The 17,155-nt window shown below is 29.6% G+C and overlaps 1 protein-coding gene across 2 annotated transcripts in view; it reads right to left on the bottom strand.

Annotated features, from left to right (window-relative positions):
* Window positions 1-17,155, bottom strand: part of LOC123305921 (lachesin-like) — a 539,350-nt gene that overhangs the window by 34,294 nt on the left and 487,901 nt on the right. For both annotated transcript variants that reach the window (XM_044887758.1, XM_044887759.1), the window contains exon 6: window positions 11,274-11,371. In XM_044887758.1, coding sequence (XP_044743693.1) covers window positions 11,274-11,371 — 98 coding nt within the window. The remainder of the gene's footprint in view (window positions 1-11,273; window positions 11,372-17,155) is intronic.

The raw sequence follows: 17,155 nt of genomic DNA, 5'->3' as shown, positions 1-17,155 counted from the left end.
AACCCTCGGAAGACGATTTTTGAGTTAAAATATTGATTTGTTTTCACTGCTACTATTTAGAGAGTTTTGGGGATGGGAAAACTACCCTAACTTTCTCAGTTTTTTTTCCAATGCCAAGGTTAGTGCGGCTGAATGTTCCTAGAGGTCTAAGGAATACGTACACAAAAAATTTTTGAAATCGGAGCTGTTCCACCACTTTTCCACATTTTCCGGCTTATTTATTGCACTAAGTGACATCATATGGGTATCGGCATAGAGATTACATATAAAACTTTGTTTTACTAAAAGGAGATGGGCAACCTTGGAATGCAATCCTTGATTGCTTTTAACTTCTTTGTTTTTTAAACAATTTTAATTACACTTTCAAATTTGGTCGTTGGCCAATTCGACATCAGAATTATGGCCATTATCCAACGGAGGTTGAATTCAGATCGACTTTCAGAGTTTAGTTTCGACCGTCACGAAGCTAAGTTCTTTTTCCCCATTCTAAGATTTTCCCACGCACTTCAAAAAGTTTTCACTTCAAAAAAGGAAATTGACATTGGGAACCAAAAGAGTCGCATTCACATGAACCACCATGTTTGAACCGTAGTGACTGCAGGCAAGAATGCGTCTTTTTTTACCTTTTTAACTTAATATTATTTCCGTGTTTATTTGAAGAAAAATTTGAGAGTGATTTGCGTGGTAAGCATACGTTTTCTTGAATATCAAGGGCGTTTACATATACAAATAAATAAAAAAACTTTTAACAAAAAGGAAACCGACTTCAAAAGAAAAACTTTTCCAAAACATATTAATATGCACTAAAAAGTAAAAAATGACGATAATATAATGTAGTTAAAATTTTTGTTATTTTTGGAGCCGGTGTCAGCCAAGCTAATGTAGCAAAATGTTCTGTCAGAGTTGTTTCCTTGGCTGAAACCGACTCCAAAAATAACAATAATTTTAACCACATTATATTATCGTTATTTTTTACTTTTTAGTGCATATTCATTTATTTTGAAAAAGTTTTTCTTTTGAAGTCGGTTTCCTTTTTGTTAAAAGTTTTTTTATTTTGTGATTTTTAGTGAATCTGAAGTACACTAACTAATTCGTCATTAAAAAAAGAATCAACGAAATCGGTTGGCGTGTTATTGAGTTATTCGTCCTCTTGTCGTGCATACTTGCTGCAAATTTAAGACTTTTATGGTTTTTTCATAGATGTCGCTGTCAGAACTGGACCAAAATGAAATGGGACCACACGGGAAATACCAGTTTTCAAATAGTTAAAGAATTATAAAAATCGGTTCACCCAGTCAAAAGTTCTGAGGTAACAAACATAAAAATAAAAAAAAATTAAAAAATAAAAAATATACAGTCGAATTGATAACTTACTCCTTTTTTGTTTGAAGCCGGTTAACAAATTGTTAACAGAATGATCTCCATTCAAATGAAAATTGAAATATGTTTTACCTTCATCCGTGGCAGAATAGAACTCTCTTGATAGGGAATAACCTAGGGAAGGGGAATTTTAATAGTGGAAATCGGAAAATTGTAGAGGTGGTCAGAGAAACGTTAAATGGCAAACAATGAATTTAAAAATCGATTAGAAAAATAAAGGTGACCTTCAAAAAGTTATAGGGATGGTTTGAGAAATGTAAGAGACGGTAAACAAAGAAATAGGTAATACGATTAGAAAAATAGAAAAGGTCAAATTATTAATTGTATATAGAGGTCGTTTGAGGATCAGACACAACGTAACGTTGCATATTATAAGCAATTCGAATTGTAATAAAAAAAATTAAGTTATGTATTTCAATTATGTATGAAGCAAAAAGTATGCCTATATACCTAAAGTATTCTCCTTGGATAATATTTTTTTGGTATATTTGTCCACAAGGATCTATTTGGTGTATACGTGAGAGAATTAATTTTGTGACAAGCAATTCAAAATAAGGTAATTTATTGTTAGGATATAAAAACTATTATCGTAAATATGGTTTTTCTTTTCTTCGAATATATTTTTCGGAAAAAGGGAATGACGATTAATAGAAGTAATTTTAGTTTAATGACTATTTGTACTGATTATGTTTCGATTTTTTACTGCCAGTTATCTGTTCACATACCTTTGGTTGAAGTACGGAATAACTTTCAACTATTAATTTAGATGAGGAAAAATTGCATAGTTTCTGTTGTGGATAAATGGATAATAGATCGAAAAGTATGCTACTCTAAAGCAAGATCATTCGCGGATCAAATGACCTTTTCTGTGGTCCTAATGGCTTTTATGCTTTCCTTGATCAGAAATTTTTTAAACGTAGGAAAGCCAGATGACGATTATGTTTCCTTCTCAAAATAGATTCTTATTTTAAATTTTTTGTCATTTGTAGTGCTTAAACTTTCTGTTTTTTTGATGCTCCAGGTTCAAAGACCTCATTCATTAAATATAACAGTGCTCTAGAAATCGGATCTATCTCCAAAAAGTCAAAATTGAAGTAATTTTTGAGCCATTCCGAAACAGAAACCTAATTACAATATTAAGATGTCCATCATCCAATCCTATTCTGTCCAAGTCACTGTGACTCCTTTGATTTAACCACAACTACTTAACAATTTAGCGTGAGATTTTAAAGCTTTTCAATGACGCCAAAGATTTAAAAGGTCTAAAATACGTTTGATTGCTAGGTTGTTGACAAGTATAGTTGTATGAACTTTATGGTGATACTAAAGTCCTTTGTTTATGGCTACAATAATGTATTTTTCAAGCTTTTAACCCGTGATTCCTCCCTGTATGTTTTCAAATAATATTTTTAATTTACATTTCTATTTTAGATTGTATTGTTTACTTAATATAATACACGAAAACTATTTTGATACAAAACAATGCTATATATTTCACTTTTTTTCGCAAACTATACAGGTTGATTCATTAGTTTGGTGCAAAAATTTCGCCGTTACAGAATGTTATGTTAATGATTTAATCACAAAGAATATTTTATAGTTCTTATAATCATGATTTACACAATATTTCTTTGGATAAAAAGCTATCTCAAGTCATTACTTGGTTTAACCTATGAAAAAATATGTTTGTATTCCAAATAACTTATCCATCATTTTCAAATGTGATGATTCTGATCCTGAAATCACTCACATCACGCATTATTTGAATTCTTTAAAACACCATTTCTGGTCAAGCCCAACAGTTGATGTGAGTGAGGTTGGTATCCAAATACCGACCTATTTTTAACATGCTTTTATTAGCTTCACCTATATGTATGTAGCTCTCTAACATCATACCCATGCATGGACATTATCAGTTATATATATTTATTTTACTAACGATAACCATACTATACATATATACTTAGAACAAGCAACAAGCATGTTTTTATACCATGTATATATGAAATATACATAGTATATTAAGTTTAGTCCCAAGTTTGTAACGCTTAAAAATATTGATGCTACGAAAAAAATTTTGGTATAGGTGTTCATAGAATCACCTAATTAATCCATTTCCGGTTGTCCGTCCGTCTGTGGACACGATAACTCAAAAACGAAAAAAGATATCGAACTGAAATTTTTACAGCGTACTCAGGACGTAAAAAGTGAGGTCAAGTTCGTAAATGAGCATCATAGGTCAATTGTGTCTTGGGTCCGTAGGACCCATCTTGTAAACCGTTAGAGATAGAACAAAAGTTTAAAAGTAAAAAATGTTCCTTATCAAAAATAAAACAACTTTTGTTTGAACATTTTTTTGTAAACATCACTGTTTACCCACGAGGGCGTTAAATAGGTGCAAATTTTATAGTATGTATTAATATAGGAATATCAGTTGTGTGTGTGTTGTGTATTTAAAAGTGAATATCTTTTGTTATTTACGTGACGTCAAAAAAACAAACGATTGCGCATCAACACTGTCTATACGATTGCGCATCAACACTGTCTATACATGGTATTTCAACAATTAACTCAGTCAATTGTTTGTTTTCACTTGTTTAGTTTTTAAAATCTATTTATTATTCTGAGTTAATGTAGATATGTAAGTTTCGAAGATGACAAATCACTTTGTATTCTAAGAATAAACATATTATTCTAAAAAAACTAAGCAGTTTATTGTTTTAATGTTTGCTTATTATATGTTTAACTAAATAAAGTTTGATTTTGAATTTAGATTTCTAACTAAAGCTATATGTATTTTTTCAGAGAAGGTATATGTTTTACAATAATAATAAATAAACACAGTTTTGGATTTATATTTAGATTTCTATTGCTGATGTTTGCGTCAAATTTATGGATAATTTTTTTTAGAGAAAATAATATCTTGAATAAAAAAAGGACATAATATCTGTTTATTCATCTTCATATCATATTTATAAATTTATTTTTGTTTTTGTTTACAGTAGATATGTTGACTTTATTTTCTAAAATAAACTATGGGTTAGGTAACTTATTTTTTGTTTACATTATAAAGATAAGCTTTAGTCTATTTATAATCACGTTTTTAATAAGACGCATTCTTGCCTGTTTATCACACTTTACAATCTCAGCACACTTACATTTTCAATCTCTACGATCTGATATTTCGAAAACAGGGATTTTGAATTAAGATTTTATCCACAAAATTTCCAAATATTAACACCATCATTAGACTTGTTTTTGTTTACAAAATTTTATGCTTTTTGCCAAGTAAATCAATTTTAAAACTTTTTGATTCTCGCAAAAACGCTGCTATTCATTGTGGTGTCGTAATATTGGTAAACACAACAATCGTCTATGTAATTATTATCTTTACAAATGAAATTAATGGTAACATAACCTAAAATTACTCTGAAAGCCATAACAAATTAGTAGTTTATACATATTATTTTTGCCTATATGGTGTCACATCATGGCGGTTCGTGTTTTTGGTCATGTGATATAGAGATTAAATATTACGACTTTTAATTTTAATATAATAAAACGATAATGTGCTTTTATGATTTAAAATCAGATTATTTAAGTATATTTATTTCTACATAAATTTTAATTTCTATAAAATTTTATGATTAAGTTTTAGTCAACAAAAGTTTCCTTTTATTTGAAAAATATTTAGAAAAAAATAAAAATTAAATTTTGATTTCCTTGGAACAAAAAATAACCAATATTATAAATTAATCACGAAGTGTTAAATAAATTACGGATGTGTATTGATTTTTTTGTGAGGATGAAGTTTTTTATCGACGATGTGGATTTTTATTTTAAAAAGGACGATATGGATATCTCTAAGCTGGAAAACTCAGTACAAAGAATATTTTGCTTAAGTAGATATATTATCATAAATTCACTTTTTAAATTACCGTTAATTTTCGCCCTGTGGATGTTGTGAATTGTCATTTTATGTAGTTCGATATCTAATATAATTTGGTTAAACATGGAGAAATAAATGTTTCAATACATTTTGTATTGACAATTAATCAATCATATGCTCCATTAATCCTCAATATACAAATTGCTAGACTATATGTTAAACAAATCAAGCGTTAAAAAAAATATACGTTTTAAACGTAAAGTGTAGAAAACTAATTTATTAAATTATGATTGAACTTGAAAATAAACTTTTTTTTGAACTTCCATTATACCTACAATAAAAATATTTATCATGATTTTGGAAATATAATCTATATTAAGTATTAGAAGAAAATAATCAAAATCATACGATTTTTGTGTCATGCTTCGTTCGTAAATTTGACAATAAATAGGAAAGTTTATAAATTCCAGAAATATGAGTCGTTTTTCCATTAATCAATACACAAGGTTGCAGAGGATACCCTAGCATTGCCCCTAAATGTGATAAATTAAAATAATATTGAAGCAACGTAAGAGTGGAACCGACTAGATGTATATTTAATTCAATTAAGAAAGCTGCGGGAGATGGTCAATATCTTCGAGCCTCACCGATAAAAATATCTACGTCGAGACTAAGGCATCTACGTGGAATTGACTGAATTGACTTACCACGTTATATTAACAAAATTTAAAAAGCCCCCGCCAAAATTTTGGGAAACAGATCTAAGAACACTCTTGATTACATTGCTTTTTTTTAAAAACCTTATCCAAACTGAACCGATTTTGAAGATTATCGCCAATTTTTTAGTTTTTCGGGTTCAGTAATCTAATCTCGCATTTGAAACTTAGCTAAGAACACTTTTCATTAAATTACCTTCCACCCGTTTAGGCGCTACGATGCCACAGGCTGACGTATAGCACCTCTATTTTGAGTTCGTTTAATTGCTCATTTTTTATGTAGGTCAAAACTTAATTCTGTATAATTAGTCTATTCGAATAGAATAGAAATTTTTTTCCTACAATTTAAGTTATTTGACAAATATATTGGCATCATTTTTGGGAGTTAATAATACAGCAGAAAATAATATAATCACATTTTGGACCCCATGCAATTTTGTTGTAGTGGCAATAGAAGTTATGTGATTTAATTGACATAACTATTTTAATAATGAAAGTACATACATACATGCATACATACATACATGGTGTACCGACGACTGTAATGTTTATTTTATGGCGTACAAACATGTAAAAACATATTTACGCTTTATGAACACACAAATGAAAAGGGAATATTTGTAGTAATATTATATACAGGATGAACGTTAAGTCTATATATCGCAAATGACAAGGTGAGTCATAGATAGAAAAGTAAGAGTTGTGCGATTTTGAAATAGCTGTTAATCGAAATCCCATCAATTTTTCAAATTTAATTCAACTAAAAACAACAATAAGAATACAGCTATAAGTAAATAAACAAATTAATGATGCAGAAGCTAAAAAAAAAGATAGTTAGTCATAGGGACTGTCGACGGAAGTGAAAACTTATAACTTAGAAATAACTGGACTTTGCCCTGGCCTGCGGTAATGGAGTTTGCTCGCTCGCATATAGCTGTAATAATTACCGATTCAAAACACTTGAATAATAATAAATAATACTTCAATACTATTCAAATAGGTGTTCACAATTATTCTAGATAAATATAGTCGAAGCGCAAATAAATACATTTGAATAGTAAGATGTATTGTAATATATTATTTACTAGCTGTTTCCCGCCCGCTTTGCGTGGCGTAAAATGTACCCGCTTTTCTGGGCAACATCCCCACTTGCACCCCTCCCTCCACATTTCCTTGCGTTGGATAACAGTTTTGTAATGTACACGTCATGCTCTTTTATTTGATACCCCACTTAGGTATATTTGTAAATATTCGATATTTCCTTCCCACTTTCTCGCTACACATTTCTACCCTCCGAAGGTTAAAAAAATTTCTAAATGTAATTTAAAACATTCTGACCAAGTTTTGAACTATTAAAAGCCATAATTTAAAAATATGAATTTTTTATTCATGAACACCCCCGCAACCCCTCTTGTGGGTGGAATTTCGTAAAATCCGCTGACCTCTACTTGGCAAAAGGAATATTCCCGCCAAATTTCAAGTCTCTAGGTCTTATAGTTCCAGAGATATCGTGATGAGTGACTATCTATATAGATCTATAGAAAGTCTCCTATATATATATAGATATACGCTTCCACCACTTATTTCATTAGTTTTAAAGTTGCGGAACCCTTATTAGCATTTCGAAATAGATCGAATTACGAATCTAAACCATCCTCGCATCCACTTGAAAACACACAAATATTTCATCAAAATAGGTCCATCCGTTAAGGACGAGTTAAAAACACGCCAGGACACGAGATTTTTGTTCACCCAAAAAAATGTTTAACGTGCCAAAGAAAGTTTGCACTTCAACAAAGAGTGTATCGTGATGAATACTTAGTCTAATCGAGAAATTTATTGCACGCTAACGCTGTACAATTTAATTCTGTGCTGTGGCCATGTGCTGAATACGATTGCGTGTGCACAGAGGAGCAATATATGAGAGTGTACTTTGCAACTTTGCCAGATTTACTACCTTGATACAACTACCATTTTGAGAACCAGAATTATCTCTTTTTGTAAGTACCTTCGATAAAAATATCTCCAAAAGAAAACTTTTTCACGACTCAGCTTTTTAAATGATTTTCATGTAGTTTAAGATGGTAAAAGGATAATTTGAAAAAATTGATGTGATTTCTTATTTTCAACGATTTCACTTCACCTGTGTCTGATTTGAAAAAAAGAGCAGAAAAGAAAAAAGCATTCTTAAAAGGAAAATTTCCCGAAATATTTCAAAGTTGCTTGGCACTAAGCACACTCTGTATATCCATGACTATCGATCATATTATATGTATGAAAGCTACCATATTCTATGCAGACATTGGAAAAACTCAAAGGAATAATAACTCCTTTTTTTTTCTTTTTTAATAAAATTATATTTTGTCAACAATAATACAAATATACCTAGCAGAGACTAACTAAATTAAATGTGTTTAGAGAGGCGAAACATCATATGGGACAACTTACATAAATATTCTACCCTAATTTATTGCTGTGAATTTAGTGTATATTGAAGGTAGACACAAATCAAATACACCAAGTTCGGGATATCTTCTACTAGACTAACATTATGGGCGAGGAGCCACCAATCCTGAAAGCTCCGTGACACGGATTCTAATATTTTTAATAAAAAATAAAAGTTAACGTTTACACGAACAAGATTTGCTTGGTCGGCGTGGATTTGATTGGCCGGAAATATTTTAATTAAATTATTTATTATTAAATTTCCATAATTTTTTCCGTCATCACGGATTTTGATCAATCTTATATAGAATTTTGTGTAAATTTAAGTTCAACAAGAAAAAATCTGGCCGACCAATGATTTTTAGCCGGAAAGGTCACGCATATCTATTTGAATGGTGTGATAAGGGGTAAAATTTATCCATTATCACGGAAACCTTTTGTTTTTTTTTTAATTCACGCGTTTTAATGTCACATTTATAATTATCTTGGTATGCGTGCTTACAAACTGCCGAAAGCAAATCTTGTTCGTGTAAACGTTAACTTTTATTTTTTATTAAAAATATTAGAATCCGTGATCACGAAGCTTTCAGGATTGGTGGCTCCTGGACTATTATAATAATGTAAGGAGTAGCACCCACACATCAATGTAAAAGATATTTATTGAAATAAATACCACGATACTCGAAATAAAATTTTATTATATTTATAGAATTTTATTTCGAGTATCGAGGTATTTATTTCAATAACTATATCTCAACTCGAAGTCAACAAAAATTCCACCTTAAATGTAAAAGATGTTTTTTTAAAGGTTCCCATCTTTGAGTTGGCAACACTTGACAGCAGGGAGTGATAATTTTGCGAAAAACATTGCAAACGACATATCAAAAAAACAAAAATGTCTGATTTGATGCAAGGTTCAATGTTTAATTTGATTGGCCTATGTAAATTGGAAATTAATTTAGAAACTAATAATACAAATTAATAATTTTCAATATTTGCAATATTTTTGGTGTTAAAAATATATTTTGATAAAACTGCTTTATGATGTTTAATCAAACAAATTCGATAAAAATAATGTACCTGACCTGACGAAAAAAATTCACAAACAAAAAACATTATGGGGCTGACATATTAATTCAAAAACCTAATATCATTATGTAAATTTTTTATTTAAAAATTCCAACGTATGATCAAAATTAGGCACGAAGGATTATTCCAACCTTTGCTGTTTTTTAAACATTCAATAGATCAGCTTTTAATTTGATTGAAAGTTTTTTTCTTTAATTTGTTATTGAACTATTCAACTTTCTATGCAAATAATGAAACTTTTTTATTGTCGAATTTTAAAAGATTTATTTTTTGCTTTTTATTATGAATTATTGACAGATAGTCAATAAATTTATCTGGCATTTGTACCTTAGTACATAGTAGGTGTAATAATAATTAAACCGCCGGTACAAAATTTTCGAGGTAGAAATACACATTCTGAAATAGTTTGTGCATGGTCGTCTTCATACAGTAACCATCAGAAACAAACATTTGTAAAGCATTTGACAGACCTTTGCTTATTTATTCGAAACTCAGTCTTGAAAGTCAAATATTATTCCATGTAAACGACTTCAGATTATTATGTTTCTAATTGTCATGCCGACTCGTTCCGGAAGGGTATCTTGGTAGTTCTTTACAATTAATGTTTCAGTTGCTTTTTTAACAACCGATTTTTGGGCTAAGTCGCCTATTTTTCATAAACGTTAGGGCTATCTAAAAATAATTAATGTAGTCGGTTGCAAAGTTGTTTAAAAAAATTAAATCGTTATCCAAATTTTATTCAATTCTGGAATAAGCTTTTGCTCAATATAAAGTTACAGGTTTTTAATATATGCAATTTTCTTACACAAATATGTTATATGTGGTATAAAAATATCTAAAAATGATCAAAGTTGCACACATTTTTAGCAAACATAATCTGCAATAAGGATTTGAAAATCCTTGTTGAGCGATTTTATGTGACCTTTCTATGGGTGTTAAAAATGAAAGTATGGTAAATTTTCAGCTGATTTATTTTCCGAGGTTCTACGTTTTGACTTTTTTAATCACCGCCCGACTAACAAAAAGGGGTGTTATAAGTTTAACGTGTATGTGTTTCTGTGTTTTTCGGTGGCAACGTGCAAGAAAGGTGAACCGATATTGATTTTTGTTTTGGTTTGAAAGATTATTTGATCGTGAGTGTTCTTTGTTATGTTTCAAGCTAAGAACAGGACAACTAAGGGTTCCGTACTTCATAATAACTATAATAGGGTGATGATCTTGAAACACAGCTGAGATCATTCTTGATCAAATAACCACTCAATGAAACAAAAGTTAAAAATGGTTCATCAGGAGCTACGATGTCGAAACATATATCATTTCTTATTTAATATTATTTACCTATTGTATAGAAAACCATTATTTTCTTTTAGCACTATAAGAGAAAAACTTTTTAAAGCATGAAAAAAATGAATACCCCAATTGTATAACTTTCTTTCGCAGATAATTTCCCATGATTTTTCATAGCTTCCAAATGAAAAGTTGCATACACGTTTTTGACATATTCAAATGCCAATAATATAAAACCCTTATTATATTTAGTATAACATCAAAGTATAAGTAATTTAATTAATTTTTTAGCCCCTCATCACACACAAACAAATTAAATAAACTCATCCCTTTATTGTAAACTTAATATTAAAAAACAATACAACCACACGTGCTGTCACGTGCTTAAAACATAATACATCATTACATAATTTAATTTTGTAATGTTTGTTAAAATGTTATTGTCTGTAAAAAAAAAAGGAACTTACCTCTGGTGGTGGATCACCATATACAATACACACTAAATGGCCTTCAAAACCTTCACCAGAATGTACCCATGATCTTTCAACACTTATTTCGGGTGGATCTGTAACAAAACAATAAAATTATATAATTTATAAACAAAATTATAAATAATTTAATTTGGAAAACCACAAAAATATATTTATTTCCATTTTATTTTATAGAAAAAGGTATAAAATTTTAAAAAGAGTCCGTTATTAGTTATCCTTTATTTTCTTTGTAGTGTACCTATATGTCTACTACTTTTGCATTATCATAATTTGGGAGCCGAACTAATGATCCATGGCGACCTTAGGTTTATTTTTATTTTTTTCCCGACTAAACAAAAAATGAGGGCTCAGTGTTAATATCAAAACTGATACCAATAAGAATAAAGGACTTATGGCAATTAATTTAATACCCTTATTCAGAATAAGTAATATTAGTAAAATGGATATGTCAGTTTCATATGCAAAGTTACAGAAAATATGTTGTAACGTTCTTGCTCCCGTAGATTCGATTCAATAAAACATCACCAGGTGAATTCTTTGAAAACTTTGATATATTTTAATCAAATCAATACAAAGTTAAATTAATTTTTCCTAATAAAATCAAATTAAAAACTTGATTTCAAAAAATAATCACAACCAATGTTTTTACAATATTTTCATAACTACTATTAGCATTATACTGTTCTGTCATCCATCCACAATGGCTGTCCGTAGAGAACTATTCAAATAGACGATTCATACGGAACTCGCCATCAAATGGCATGTTATTTTACAGTACTCAAAGCTGTCGGGTCTACAAATGGCCAATTAAATGTCTAAGCCCGAAATATGCAATTGATTTTTCGATAGATATTCCAAATCAGTTTACAATACTACCAGCCCTTGTTAAGGATAGAAGCAAGAAAATGAGCTTCCCCATATAACTTTTTGGAACTATGTTCCTTATCGCGCTTTCGGCGGATGAAGTGTAAAAATTGCCCTACGACGACCATAATAATAATAACCATAAAAATACATAAATTATGGCTTTAAAGAACATAGTTCCTTCCGGGTATCCTACGACACATTTTTTTATATTTTTAAATTATAATGATAATTATCAAAACCTACTCAGGTAAAAAAGTGACTGGATTGAAGTAAGAGCGTTTATACTTGGCTGTTGATGTTCTTATAACAAGTAAATATCTCTTGAGTCAACGATCCCAATACTTAATTCAAGAAAAAAGTATTTGACTACTCAAAAATTTCGAAAACCAAGAAAATACCTTCTTATCATTTTTTCTTACAACAAGTACTTTTTTTTACAGTGTAGCATTCTTATAAGACATTGAAATTGGAAAATTAATGCGTCTACAATCGTCTTGACAGACTTATTCAGTTATCCAGGAAATAATTTGTCAAACATTTCATCGTTATTGAACTATAAATCGCATGTAATTTGCAAAACATACAGATAAAAAAAATTATTTTGATTAAATTTAGTCAATTGACCAAACATTTTATCAATCTCTGCCACACGCACAAAAAATTGAAAACAATTTGTATCAATATTATTCAATAGATAGATACAAGCATACACGTTTTGTAAACGCTTTGAATTTAATCAATGAAAAAAGAGGGTGAAAAAAACGTAGAACATACTAATGTAGGGTTCATTTGAATCAAACCAACCATGAATAATATCACTTTACAACCAGACAACCAGATTCAATGAATCTTATCTAATGAAATTTACAATACATTTTAAATCTAATTATTTTTATATCCCTTTCTCTGTGCTTTATAAAATTTAATCTAATTGAAAAGTTTGTCTCTGCTCAGAAATATTAATTTTGAAAAAATTAAACTTTTGACAACATGTCAAAAATGAGGTTTATGTAGAATTGAGAATTCGATTTGATATTAGTGAAATCTGTCTGTTTAGACAAAAAAAAAAAAGAACTAAAATTATGAGAAGTCATACATAGGAGTTTCGTGATTTTTATATCATGTATATGAAATATACCAAAGTATACTAGGTTTAGTCCCAAGTTTGTAACGCTTAAAACTATTGATGCTATTAACAAAATTTTGGTAAAGGTGATCATAAAATCACCTAAATAGTTCATTACCGGTTGTCTGTCTGTCTATCGTCTGTCTGTTGTCTCTCGTCTGTCTGTCTGTCATCACGATAACTTAAAAACGAAAAGAGATATCCAGCAATTTGTATAGCGTGCAGAGGACGTAAAAAGTGAGGTCGAGTTCGTAAATGAGCCACATAGGTCAATTGGGTCTTGGGTCCGTAGGACCCATCTTGAACACTGTTAGAGATAGAACAAAAGATTAAATATAAAAAATGTTTCTTACAAAAAAATAAACAACTTTCGCTTGAAACATTTTTTAGTAAATATCACTGTTTACCCGTGAGAGCGCAAATTATGAGCAAATTTTATAGTATGTAATAGAGTAATCAACACTGTCTATATCTACATGGTATTTCAACAATTAACTCAGTCAATCGTTTGTTTTCGCTTGTAAATATTGTTATTTTTGAAATCGGTGTCAGCCAAGTTAATGTAGCAAACTATTTTGTCACAGTTGTTTCCATGGCTGACACCGACTCCAAAAATAAAAATAATTATTAACTACATTATATTATCGTTATTTTTTTACTTTTTACAGAAAAACTATGGCCCAAAAAATTTTTTATTTTCTACGTTTTAGACAGAGCTATAATAAAACACGACCATCAAAACTCTATACACAAAGAGAAACTAAAAAAAATAATATGTTAATTATTTCTTAAAATTATTCATTGAACATAAAACATTGAACAAAAACAAAAGTTTTTGTTTTTTATAGTGACGCGCCAACAAGGCACTAATAGAACAATAAATTACTACATCTCTAAAATATCTTAAGACAATTTTTTCTGTTAAGAATTATGGCATAATCAGAATAAGGAAAACAAAAAAACAGAACACCATATATATCTAGGGGAAATTTCCATTGAGCCAAAAATAATAATTCTCTCATATCTCACAAATTCAAAAACAGAAATCATGTATATATAATCTTGTTAAATGTTCCTTGTACAATATAAAATGTGTATAAGTATCGCAAAAAAAGATATTTGAAAGTTTTATAACGATCAATCTCACTATCTTAAAGAGGCCATAGATTTGTTTTTAATGGCCAAATTATATAAAAGCAAAGTATGGTTTTTTAGGAAGATATAGAGAATTTCGTAGTTTTTTGCTATTTTCGTATTTTGTAAATGTAGCATTTCAAGCTCAAGCCTTCAATCGATGAAAATATCAGTTGCGGTCATGCAAGACTGACCAAGAGTTCTACTAAGGTTTCGCTTTCATAGTCAGTGGACTATCGCTCTTGGACGTGGTTTTGTTGAATTTTTTTTCTATCTGGCTTAGCATAAAATTTTAAAAGTGTTGTCCAATTTAGATTATAATTTTTGTTAAAGTTGGCAACATTTAAATTTGAAAAAAAAATCCGCTCCTAGGGGCAGAAAAATATGGATTAATTCATGGCTCACCCACTGAATTTTTGACTGTCATTCAATTTTTATGTATGTTTACCAATTTCTCCACCAATTATGAACTGATTTTGAAAATTTCTTGTTTAAATGGACATACCCTGCATGGGTTTCGTAATTTCATCAAAATATTTTCAGTATTTTTTAAGATGGGGACTGTTACACGTAATTTTGTTAATTACATAAGAAGGTTAATGTCCTTAATTCTCTGAAAAGTACAAAATAACAACTTTTTTTTAAAAATAGAACCGACGAAAATGCAAAAACAAATAATAAGAAATAACTTTACCAACTCCAATCAATAATTATTTTGTGAGGAATTACGCTTTCAATTCGACGCTTACAATGTCCTTAGCTACAAAAGGATTCACTAAAATTCTTTCAGCACCTGCGTTAATCTGCATTGTGCATCTTTAATTTCGTACTTTATTAGTGTTTTCGTATGAGTAAGCATACCCAAATTGTTGACTTTTCAACGGGTTATGTGTGTACATATCTCACATAAAAAGCACATTGAATAAATAATAAATTTGAATATTCAAAGCCCCTCTAACAACATCATAACATATCATATTATTATAAAATAACAAATTATTACACTAATCTGATTAAGAAGAATAAAGGCGACATGTGTAAGTAACAAAATACATATACTACAAATTTTACATTTGCATCCCCACACACACACAAAACCATTCCATTTTTGTCGTATAGCTTCTAGAAATATATAACTTAAGTGAGTCATATTTGTAAGAGGTTATTACCAACTTAATTCACAAGTTTTTGTTTTTTTTTACTTGTTCTTCGTCTTCTGTTCTGATATACATTATTATTATTATTATGTTAATAAAAGTTGGAACATAGTATTATAGCAGCGTACACACAAAAAATATTCTTTATAATATTTCGAAGTCTAGAAAATGTGAACTGAACCATATCGTTTAAATAGTTTGTGTTTTATGTAAAGTTTAAAAGTTGTATGTGTACAGATTGTGTATTGAAATGGTTTCCATATATATCTTTAATAGCTTTGATTCAAATTACTATTCATACAGACAGCCTTTTACCAAGATAGGTACCATGCTATTCGTTGTGTGCGTAGTCATGGTAGGGACAATAAAATCGATGCCAGCGCTTTAAGTGAAAAATTTTGGAGTTAAAGGGGGCTGTTATGACTAATTTGCAATTTTTTACATGTTAATGTAATAGAAATGTCAAATTAAAATTATTGAAAAACACGAATTAATTAAACTTAATGCATTAAAAATTGTGAAAATAAGAAATTAAATTGAACAAATATTCTTTTTCAAATATAAATTATCATAATTATTTATTTAAATTTATGAGACAAGAATATTAAATTTTAAATGTAAGTCTTAAATGCAACCCATACAATTATATATGCATCCATACATTTCTATAATTAGAGTAGTGTATCGTTACCATGGAAACGAAACTCACGCACGGAGCGAATAGGCACGGCGGAGAAAAATATTATTCTGTTTTTGAAGCGCATATAATCAAAAACGTAGTCAATATTGAAGTGGCAATTTTTCCGATTTTTTACCCTCGAATCAAAAAAAAGAGCTTTATAAGTTTGACCGCTATGTGTGTCTGTCTACTTGTCTGTCTGTGGCAGCGTAGCGCCTAAAAACGATTTTTTTTGAAAGGTAATTTAATTAATAATGTTCTTAGCTATGTTTCAAGTGTGAATTTAGGGTTCCGTACCCGAAAAAACTAAAAATTGGCGAAGATCTTCCAAATCGGCTCAGTTTGGAAAAACCCTTGAGGTAATAGGCAATTTAATGGAGAGTGTTCTTAGATATATTTCAAATGCGAGTCTAGGTTTCCGATTTGTCAGGGGTTTTTTAAATTTTGTAAATTTCACTTGTTTATTTATTATTGAAAAGAGATATTAAACCTTGTCAAAAAAATATTCGATTTCACAAAGTGTAAACAAATGTAATAATAATAATGCAAAATTATGTAATTTTAGAAAGACAAGGATAAAGAAATGCAAAAAAGAGATGTATAATATTTAAAATATGAATGAAAATATACAGTTTTCCGGTTTTCGTTCTAGATTTACCACCTAAGTTGCGAAGCATGAAGTGAATGATATTTCGTTTTATCATTCATTTTATATAGAAAGCCAGTCTTTCAATATAGGCCGGAGACTAAGAAAAAGTTTTGGATTCAATATTATATTTTTGCTCCATTTTCTGTTTTATGCATCTTCAAAATCAATAGTTAGCAGAAGAAAATCGCAGGTGCATTGCCAAAGACCGGCCCTGCTCGTGTACTTTCGTTAGTTTAATATAAGTCA

The sequence above is a fragment of the Chrysoperla carnea genome, chromosome 1, assembly GCF_905475395.1.
Source record: "Chrysoperla carnea chromosome 1, inChrCarn1.1, whole genome shotgun sequence".
In the NCBI taxonomy this organism is placed as follows: Eukaryota; Metazoa; Arthropoda; class Insecta; order Neuroptera; family Chrysopidae; genus Chrysoperla; species Chrysoperla carnea.
This window is presented reverse-complemented; position numbering and strand designations above follow the sequence as displayed.